Consider the following 10,858-nt stretch of genomic DNA (forward strand, 5'->3'; position numbering starts at 1 on the left):
ACTTAAAGAATCGTTCACTATAGAAATGTCTAACAGAAAGACTGAGAGCACTAGCAGTATATACATAGGATGTACTCTAACTCTAGATAGCCATTCATTTCCAATCGACCTCATGCCAGTCTCAATTAAAAGTTTCGATGTCATTATCGGCATGGGTTGGTTGAGTCTTCATTACGCTGACACCATGTGTTACGAAAAAGCGATTTGTCTTAACCTTCCGTCTAGCAAAACCCTTATAATCTACGACGACAAACCCAGCACGAGCCTCCGTATCATCTCCAGTATTCAAGCCCATAAATACTTGCGTAAGGAACATCGTGCATTCCTTGCTCACGTTGTCGATACGAGCCAAGAAATGAAAGACCTGAAGAACATCCCAGTAGTACGCGACTTTCCCGACATTTTTCCATAATAACTACCAGGATTACCTCCGCAACGACAAGTTGAGTTCAAAATCGACTTAGTGCCAGGGGCTACCCCCGTAGCCAAATTGCCTTATCGTCTAGTACCAGTTGAGATGCAAGAACTATCAGGTCAACTTAACGAACTGCTCAACAAGGGCTTTATTAGACCAAGTTTCTTACCATGGGGAGCACCGGTCTTATTCTTAAAGAAGAAAGACGGATCGTTTCGTATGTGTATCGACTACAGAGAACTCAACAAGCTTACGATCAAGAATCGTTACCCTCTACCTCGCATATACGATTTGTTCGATCAACTGCAAAGGCGAATTACTTTTCGAAGATAGATATAAGATCCGGGTATCACCAGTTACGAGTGCTAGAGGAGGATGTTCCAAAGACAGTCTTCCGAACTTGTTATGGACACTACGAGTTTGTAGTGATGCCATTCGGATTGACAAATGCGCCCACAATGTTCATGGACTTAATGAATATGGTATACCGTCCTTACTTGGATCAGTTCGCTATAGTCTTCATCGATGACATACTTATCTACTCTCGAAGTAAGGAGGAACATAGTGATCATCTACGACAGGTCCTAGGAACCCTAAGATCAGAGAAGCTCTACGCAAAGTTCTCTAAATGGGAATTTTGGATCCAAAGAGTCAAATTCTTAGGTCACGTGATTAGCGAAGAAGGAATCCACGTGGACCCTTCCAAAATTAAAGCCATTGAGAACTGGTCAGCATTGAAGACGCCTACATAAATTCGTCAATTTCTAGGCCTCGCTGGCTACTATCGCAGATTCATACAGAACTTCTCGCGAATTGCGAAATCTCTTACAACATTGACCCAGAAAGGCGTGGCCTTCGACCGGGAAGAAAAGCAAGAAAAAGTGTTTCAAACGCTGAAGTGAGCGTTATGTACCGCACCAATACTATCCCTCCCCGAAGGGATAGAAGACTTCGTAGTATATTACGATACATCCAACCAGGGGCTCGGCTGTGTTCTGATGCAACGAGGTAAGGTCATCGCCTATGCCTCGAGACAACTGAAGACACACGAGGTAAATTACACCACTCACAATCTTGAGAAAGGAGCAGTTGTGTTTGCTCTGAAGATCTGGAGACACTATCTATATGGTACGAAAAACACTACCTTGACAGACCACAAAAGCTTACAACATATATTCGACCAGAAGGAGCTCGGCATGAGACAACGATGATGGGTCGAGCTACTCAGTGATTATGAATGCGAAATTCGTTATCATCCCGGCAAGGCCAATGTAGTAGCAAACGCCCTAAGTCGGAAAGAATATTCTTGTCGAAGAGTCAAATCATTGACCATAACTATCCATTCGCACCTATCCATGCAAATCAAAGAGGCTCAACTCGAAGCCTTGAAACCTGAAAACGTAGCGGGTGAATCCCTGAGAGGGATGGATAAGAACTTGGAAGTCAAGGGTGGTGGAGCCTTATATCTTATGGACCAGATCTGGACACTGAAACACGGTGGTTTCAGAGACTTGGTCATGACCGAAGCGCACAACACTAGATATTCCGTCCACCCATGTTCAAATAAGATGTATCTGGATCTTAAAAAGTTATATGGGTGGCCTAACATGAAAACAGAAATTGCTACCTTCGTGAGTAAATGCCTTACTTGCGCCAAGGTTAAGATCGAATAACAGAAACCCTCAGGTTTACTTCAGCAACCGGAGATACCGGAATGGAAGTGGGAGCGGATCACCATGGACTTCATAACAAAGTTTCCCAAGACAACGGGTGGTCTCAATACCATTTGGGTGATCGTAGACAGGTTAACAAAGTTCGCACACTTCCTGACCATCAAAGAAACTGACAAGATGGAGAAGCTCACAATAACATACATTCGGGAGATCGTACGACTGCATGGTGTTCCTATATCTATTATCTCCGATAGAGATAGTAGATTCACTTCAAGGTTCTAGAAGTCGCTATAAAGTTCCCTAGGAACGAGGCTGGACATGAGTACAACCTACCATCCACATACTGACGGACAAAGTGAGAGAACTCTCCACACCTTGGAAGATATGTTGCGAGCCTGTGTGATCGACTTTGGAAAGGCATGAGATACTCATTTACCCATTGTTGAGTTTTCCTACAATAATAGTTATCACACGAGCATCAAGGCTGCTCCATTTGAAGCCCTCAATGGCCAAAAGTGCAGATCCCCTCTGTGCTGGGCTGAGGTGGGTGACACACAGTTAGCTAAAGGACGAGTTCCTAACAATACTCTCACAAGTCCGGAGATCATTCGGGAAACGACAGAGAAGATCGTTCAGATTCGTGAACGATTGAAAGCCTCTAGAGACCGACAGAAAAGCTACACAGACAAACGAAGGAAACCTTTGGAATTCGAGGAAGGCCAGCATGGTGGCCGATTCATTGAGTCGCAAGGCGACTATTGATCCTATAAGAGACTTGTGTTTAATGATGACCGTTGTCACACCATTGTTGGAGGTGATTAAAGGAGCTCAGATGGAAGCACATAAGGAGGAAAATCAGTAGAGCGATAGAATTATAAGTCGGGTTTCATCTTTCGATTATGACAACCATGGGTTATTGGTATTAGAGGACATGGTATGGGTTCTATATTTGGGCGGGGCCCAATTGGTATTGTTGAATGATGAACACAAATCAAAGTTTTCGATTCTTTTGGGTGATACCAAGATATATAGAGATCCCAAGCGTGATTATTGGTGGCCATACATGAAGAGGGATGTTGCATAGTACGTATAGAGGTGTCTGACTTGTCGAAAAGTCAAGACCGAACATCAGAGGCCTCATGACAAGTTGTATCCATTTTGATATTCTTATGTGGAAATGGGAGTAGATTACTATGGATTTTTTTATCACAAAAATAACGAAGACAACACCAAGGGTTGATGCGATTTTGGTGATCGTTGATAGGTTGAGCAAGAGCGCTTATTTCATTCCAACTCAGGAAAATTCTTCAACTGATAAGTTGGTTGATATATCTATTAAGGAAGTCGTGGAACATCATTCGGTGTCAGTTTTGTTTCCAACCGAGACGTTCATTTCACTTCTAAGTTTTGGAAAACATTCCATGAGGAGTTGGGTACTTAGTTGCATTTTAGTACTAACTATCACTTGCAAACCGACAGTCAAAGTGAGCAGACTATCTAGACTCTTGAGGATATGATGAGAGCATGTATATTAGATTTTGGTGGGAGTTTGGACACTTGCCTTCCTTTATTAGAGTTATCATACAACAACAATTACCATTCTAGTATCGACAGAACTCTGTTCAAGATGCTCTATAGGAGGAAGTGTCAAACCCCAATTTGTTAGGGAGAGGTTGCCCAACGAGTAATGGGGAACACAAAGGTTGTGCTTAAGATTATTAAGTTGATTCAGCGGGTGCGTGGTAGACTACAGAGCCTGCAGAACCAGCAGAAGAGCTACGCAGATTGGTGTCGGTCCGATCTCGAGTTTCAAGTTGGGGATTTTGTGCTTTTGAAGGTGTCATATATGAAGGGTGTCATTCGATTCAGGAAATGGGGTAATTTGGGACCTATATATATTGGTACCATCTACTCCCTAGTATCTCCCTTGACCCACTCCCGGTGCTGTGGTGGCCGAAGGAGCCTCCGACAACCCTCTATAATCGAGAAAATGCACATTTTTAGGAATTTTCTTTTGGAGGCTTTGTTGATAAGTATGGTGGGTTCTAAACTCTTATTTTAATTTTCTTAAGTGATGTAGTTTAAGTCCTCTCACACTTTAGATCATGTATAAGCAACTAGAATCAAGAAAACACCTCTAAACACTTTGAAATCCTTATATGCTCATATATTTCTAGATTTTGCTCCAAAATATTTTTTGTGGAGTTTGATGAGTTCTATCCATGTTTGAGGTCACTCCTGGGTCCCTTTGATGTATAGGATCAAGATCGTACTATTGAAAAGAAAAAAAAAATATTATAACATCGGGTTGCTTCAAAATCTCGTTGTGAACTTGTGTTTCATGATTGTTAACGTATGGGTTTGATTTTTTTTGGGGGGGGGTTATGAATAATTTTTACACCTTATTTAAGGTTGCTAGGAGCAGCTCTTGACATCCTTAATTCATTGAATCTTTGTGTTGGTGTCTACAATCAAGAAACAACATCCTTTTCCCGAGTTTTGTCCCGAAACTCACAAGCCGAAGAGCTATACTTTTTGAACCCGTTTAGTCCTTGAAATCTGATTTATAACTAATTCTTAATGTTAAGAACATAACTCACTTCATGTATAATAAGTTGGTTGGGTGCGAGTTTCTAAAACAAGAAGTAAGCCCTAATTTAGGGTAATGTGTGTGTTTGGTATGTGTGTATAGGAACCTAATCATATGTTTGGGATCATCCATGCCCTAATATTAAATAAAAGATGAATAAATATATGTATGGGTAACCAACATGATAGTTCAAGGAAGTATTGAGAAGTAAAAGTAAAAATAAAGTATAATATATGTGTAATCATGAAGTAATCTAAGTAGAGTTATTTGGTATGTGTTATATATATATATATATATATATATATATATATATATATATATATATATATATATATATATATATATATAGAGAGAGAGAGAGAGAGAGAGAGAGAGGGAGGGAGGGAGGGAGGGGAAGAGAGAGAGAGGGGTTCATCTAGCCTGCGTCAATAGTTGTTAAGATCCTACTCGTTGGATTCAGGCGAGTCTTCTCACTATACTGTAAGACATTGTGTGTTAGGATATGTTGATTGTCTTTGTGACTTGCATGAAAGACCGTGTTTGGCCCATGCCACTTGTATGAAAGACCATGGTTGACCTATGACACTTGTATGAAATATTAACTTTGACACATAGCAGGAAAGACCATGTTTGGTCCATGGCACGAAGTGACTGTAAGACTATGATTCGACCCATAACATTCATATGACTTAAAAAAAGACCAATTACAATTATGTATTGATATAATATATGATATGTTGAAAAATTCACTAAGCTTCGTGTTTACAATTTTAAGTTTATATAGTTTTAGGTACTTCTGGTAGCAAAGACAAGAGTCTGTCCTGATTGAACTACATGGAGTTTCAACACTATTTATTTTATAATTAGACTGTGTTTGGCGCGCCACAACTAGCTTATTTTTTGAGCTTTCTTATGTTGTCGTGTTTGGTAAGCCAAAAAGTAGCTTATAAACTAACTTATAAGTTAGTTTTTTGAAAAGCTACTTAGACTAGTTTTTTAGGAGTTTTTTTAAAAAACTTTCAAATACACCCGTTAATTAATTATAGAAACACACACTCTCACATGTCTTTTTATGTAATTTTATATCTTTCATCTAGCTTTTCAGCTAATTTTATCAAACATCATTTTTTACCAGCTAATTTTTTATTTAACAGTTAGCTTTTCAACTATCAACTAACTTTTTATTTAGCAGTTAGTTTTTCAGTTACTACACCAAATATAGCCTTACTATCATATTTTGTTTTGAAACTACATTTGATATTATAATGATCTTTTGATGAAATTGTATTTGGTTGGTTTTATATTTTAGGATGTTTGATGCCTTAAAAAAAACACACAAACAAAAAAACACAAGGGGCTTTAAAAAATGATTAATTTGTATGGACATTTTGCCTCTAATTTATTGTTTCGAGGGCTTGTGCACAAAAGTTGATTAACATGTCAATTTCAACCCTTAAAAAACTACGAGCTCATTATTCTACCCCCTGGTAATTTGTCTTCAACCTTATCCCTGTCGTTCCCTCTCTTTCCAGGAAACTTCAGTCTATTTTTAGATATTCTCTCTCCAATCCATAAACAATCCCTGATTTCTTTAGAATCTCTCTCTCCTACAGATTCCATAGATGCGCACGCACTTCTCTCTCTTGCAATCGGTTTGCATGTTCTTCCATAATCCTTTCTCTTAATAATCATCCGCAATCCCACATACTCATCACTAAATTCATCCCTTTACACCAAAACCCATATCAAATATTTGGATAAAAACACAAATCTATCCCAATTGCACCGATTGTTATCCAGGAGATTAGGGTTTCTGGTTTTTATGGTCTAGGACAACAATGAATTGAAGCTCAATTGTTCTGTATTAAAAGTTCAAAATTTGATTCGAATCACGAAACCCCCCATTTTGATCGAATTTTTCTCTGGGCTTTCTATTTTCGGAAGAACATTGAGGTAAGTTCCGATTGAATTTAGGTTTAAGGAGTTTTGAAAATGATAACCAAACATTGTGTTTTTAATCGTAACAAAATCTCTTATGGTGTCTCGATGATTTAAAATCATAGAAAATGGACAAGTACGAGCTTGTGAAGGATATAGGATCTGGGAATTTTGGCGTTGCAAGGTTGATGAGGAACAAGGTCACCAAAGAGCTTGTTGCTATGAAATATATAGAAAGAGGGCATAAGGTATGTACGATTTTCCTCATATCTATAATATTATATTATAAATTAATCTTGTTTTATTCTAATTGGTTGGTTTTGCAAGTTAGAATTGTTCAAACAGAATTTCTTCCTCAGTTTCTTGATTGCCTTAAATTATATATAATTCCCACTTGATTATGCATCTAATATTGTACTCATTTGTTTATGTTTTACTTTAATTTCAAGAGGGTATCTAACTATACACATCTTTTTCGGTTGTAGATTGATGAGAATGTTGCTCGAGAGATCATAAATCACAGATCTCTTCGACACCCGAATATAATTCGGTTTAGAGAGGCAAGTAGCTTTCTTCCCATTGATATTTTTCTCATTACAAATCATTGATGTTATTGATTTTGGTCAACAAGATTCATCTATCTTGTCAATCTGACAAAATCTCAAAGACTTCTAATAAAAAAATGTTCCCAAAAGTTACAAATAAGCTTATAATCATGGTGATGTTTCTATAGGTGGTGTTGACACCCACCCACCTTGCTATTGTAATGGAGTATGCTGCAGGAGGGGAGCTTTTTGATAGGATTTGCAATGCTGGAAGATTCAGTGAAGATGAGGTTTAATTTGTTCTATTAGAAATTTAGAATAGATTCCTTGAGGTTAAACTCAAAGAAAACCAGATTGGACTAGGGCTATTTCTGTCATTTTGCACAGATGAGAGATCAGGAGCTAATCCCTGACAAAAAGACAAAAAGCTGCAGCTTTTGCCCCACTGACATCAGTCTGATACATGCAAAACACAGTATTGTGTCAGATTATTTGTTTTTATCCTTTCTTGATGCTATTTGTAAAAAAATTTCAGGCTAGATACTTCTTCCAGCAGCTTATATCAGGAGTTCACTACTGTCATTTCATGGTAAAAGATGAACTATATAACATGACAAATACATTATATATATATATACATCTTTTATTTATTGAATTTTAATAATAATGTAATATCAATCTTGTGAAGCAAATATGCCATAGAGACTTGAAGCTTGAGAACACTCTTTTAGATGGAAGCCCTGCACCCCGCTTGAAAATTTGTGATTTTGGCTACTCAAAGGTGTTCCATTATTTCTCAAGGGTTGAAATTGTAAATATAAATCAAGATATTAATAATCTTACTTTGTGTAGTCATCCCTGCTTCACTCAAGACCTAAATCCACTGTTGGAACTCCTGCTTACATTGCCCCTGAGGTTCTTTCTCGTAGAGAATATGATGGAAAGGTAAAAAAAAAAAAAGAAGTTTTATATAATCAGAAAACTGTTTTTAATTAATTTATATGAATATCTTTTTGGGAAATGTTGATTTGTGTTGATTCAGTTGGCTGATGTTTGGTCTTGTGGAGTGACACTTTATGTGATGCTTGTGGGAGCATACCCTTTTGAAGATCAAGAAGACCCTAAAAACTTTAGGAAGACTATTCAAGTAAGACAGTTGACTTTTTTTCTTTAAAACCATAGTGTTGACTTTGACTTTTGATTATTATTATTGTTTTTTTGTAGCGAATAATGGCTGTGCAGTATAAGATCCCAGACTATGTTCACATATCTCAAGACTGTAGGCACCTTCTTTCTCGGATATTTGTTGCTGGTGCTTCTAGGGTATGTATTTACTTTTTTTTATTATTATTGATTTTTAAAAAAAAAAAGATATTTGAGAAAATTAAATCATATGTTAAAGGCACCTAACATGAAGTTTTGGCATGATTACATTTTATGAATGTGTAATTACCAGTCAACATATAACTGCTAGCTTTTATTTGTTCACATTGAAAAGTCAAAGATGGATGATTAGTCATTAGTCAACATCCAAGTTGTAACCTTTCTCTATTTAACAAGGATGAAATAGTTTTGTATTTTATGATAAAGTCTTCTTTTTTCATTTGGTGAAAATCTTTCTCTTCAATTATGTGGATTCCCTATTGATATTGGCTTGTTATTGAGGCCTACAAAACAAATATGACAAATATGCTACTATAGTTTCCACCTTTTCCCATAAAAAAAAGACACGTGTACTTTCATCATTATATCTTTTAGTCAATTATTTATTTTTCTGTAGTGATTAAATCATTATACTATTCTTGACTGTATTAAAAGAAAACATTTTCCTGTTTTACTCGGTTTTCATACCAGGGAAAAATACAGAAAAACACATCTTTTTATAAGTTAGCCACTAGGCAATTAATTATAATTAGATTTGTATAAAGTGCAAAAATAGTCCCTGTGGTTTGCCTTTTGTTGGTTTGGGTCCAAAAAGGCCTTTTTATATTTACGTTTGGTCCTTATTTAACAGGGTTTCATTAATTTGGTCCCTCCATTCGACATTGTGAAATAGACTCTTCTTAGTCCTTGTAAAATGACTATTTTGCCCCCCATTTCAATTTATTGTATTCATTAAGTACTCGGTTTTGTGGTTTATGTATCTTTTCCCGAAGAAAGTTGATAGATGCTTGAACTTATTGATTACATTACAAATTCGAATTTTTTATTTTTTTCATATTGTGTAGAGAATTAGCCTAAAAGAAATCAAAAGCCACCCATGGTTCCTGAAGAATCTGCCAAGGGAATTAACTGAAGCAGCTCAAGCTGTTTATTACAGAAAGGAAAACCCTACATTTTCACCACAAAGTGTAGAGGAAATCATGAAAATTGTGGAAGAAGCAAGATCTCCTCCTGCAGCTTCGCGTTCCATTGGAGGGTTTGGATGGGGTCAAGATGAAGAAGATGATGATGATAAAGAAACAGGGGAAAAGGAAGCTGAAGATGATGAAGATGAGTATGATAAAAGGGTGAAAGAAGCTCATCAAAGTGGTGAAGTTTGTCTTTCTTAAAAAGAGTTTTATTTTTGTTTTTATGTTTTGGGTTTGTGTAAAAAGCCAGTTTTACTTAAAGGGGAGCTTAATAATTGAAGTATGTAAACCTCTATTGCATGTTGCCAATATTTAGGTGTGTTGATGGAATCTTGGTTTGGGTCGTTGGTTTTTTTTTTTTTTGGGAAGCCGGGAATGTCGGTTCTTGTGGTAATTAAATTTAGATTTGTTGTTGAAGTTATTTGTGTTTGTAAAATGGTTGATATTATATTGTTTTAAGGTTGTAATGTGTAACTTTCATTGCATGATAAGTCATTACTAGAATGATCTTTTATGCGAAAGAGTTATTCTTCTAACAATTTTTAAGCTTGAAACAGATACATCATGTAAAATGTAAATCATATGCTCACATACAAAATTCATAGTAAGTTTAAAGGCATAATCGAAAGAATTAGAGTTCGGGAGCAAAGGGATAGGTGGTAAGGATGAGTAATATTCAGGGTTTGTTTTTTCAAAGCCAAAACTGTAGTTTGCGGCATCTGCAAGCCTCTGCAGTCGAAGAGGTGGATCAAATGTCTGTAGGAAGAAGTTTGTTTTTTAACATTTGAGGTGCTGAAATAAATTGAAGAACTCTTCCCGGTCGATGAATCTTTATGCAAAATCAATCCTTTTAGATGGTCATTTGTCTATTATTGTTTCTCTTCGAGTAGGTGGAAGAACCTACTCGCTAAGTCGGATGCCCGGACTCGACGAGTAGGTCAGTCGGGATGAAACCAAATTTTAAGGGTTTGCACCCCTGTTTAAACGACTCAACACCTCATTGTGGCCTCCCTCATCGCCTCCCTATGTCCAGAAAGCCCTAAATCGTAACCCTAACCTTGTTTGAGTGTTCTTGAGCCATTTTTGTGTCTGTGAAGCTTGAGAAGGAAGAAGCTTGAGAGTTCAAGGGGAAGCTAGTAGATCCAGAGGTTGTGTCACATTTCCAGCTCATTGGAGGTAAAAAGCTTCAATCTTGACCATTTATCTCTTAGACCTCTAGTTAGGGCTCATTTCTACATTTTCTAAACTTTTATAGAGCTACATTCGAGATTGTGTGGTTCTAAGAGGATATGATTTCAGATCTGGAACCATTGAGGGTTCTTATGGCATAAAGGTGCCAACTTTGT

At 37.1% G+C, this 10,858-nt stretch overlaps 1 protein-coding gene across 1 annotated transcript; it reads left to right on the forward strand.

Annotated features, from left to right (window-relative positions):
- The first annotated feature begins 6,202 nt into the window (after positions 1 to 6,202).
- Positions 6,203 to 9,986, forward strand: LOC145005733 (serine/threonine-protein kinase SRK2A-like). Its single transcript, XM_078964843.1, has 10 exons — positions 6,203 to 6,631; positions 6,742 to 6,864; positions 7,102 to 7,176; positions 7,350 to 7,451; positions 7,697 to 7,750; positions 7,850 to 7,942; positions 8,014 to 8,106; positions 8,204 to 8,308; positions 8,386 to 8,484; positions 9,390 to 9,986. The coding sequence occupies exons 2-10, from the start codon at positions 6,745 to 6,747 to the stop codon at positions 9,711 to 9,713; spliced, it is 1,065 nt and encodes a 354-aa protein (XP_078820969.1). The 5' UTR covers positions 6,203 to 6,631; positions 6,742 to 6,744; the 3' UTR covers positions 9,714 to 9,986.
- Positions 9,987 to 10,858: the final 872 nt, after the last annotated feature.

Source organism: Lactuca saligna, chromosome 7 (assembly GCF_052625555.1).
Source record: "Lactuca saligna cultivar CGN05327 chromosome 7, ASM5262555v1, whole genome shotgun sequence".
NCBI lineage: Eukaryota > Viridiplantae > Streptophyta > Magnoliopsida > Asterales > Asteraceae > Lactuca > Lactuca saligna.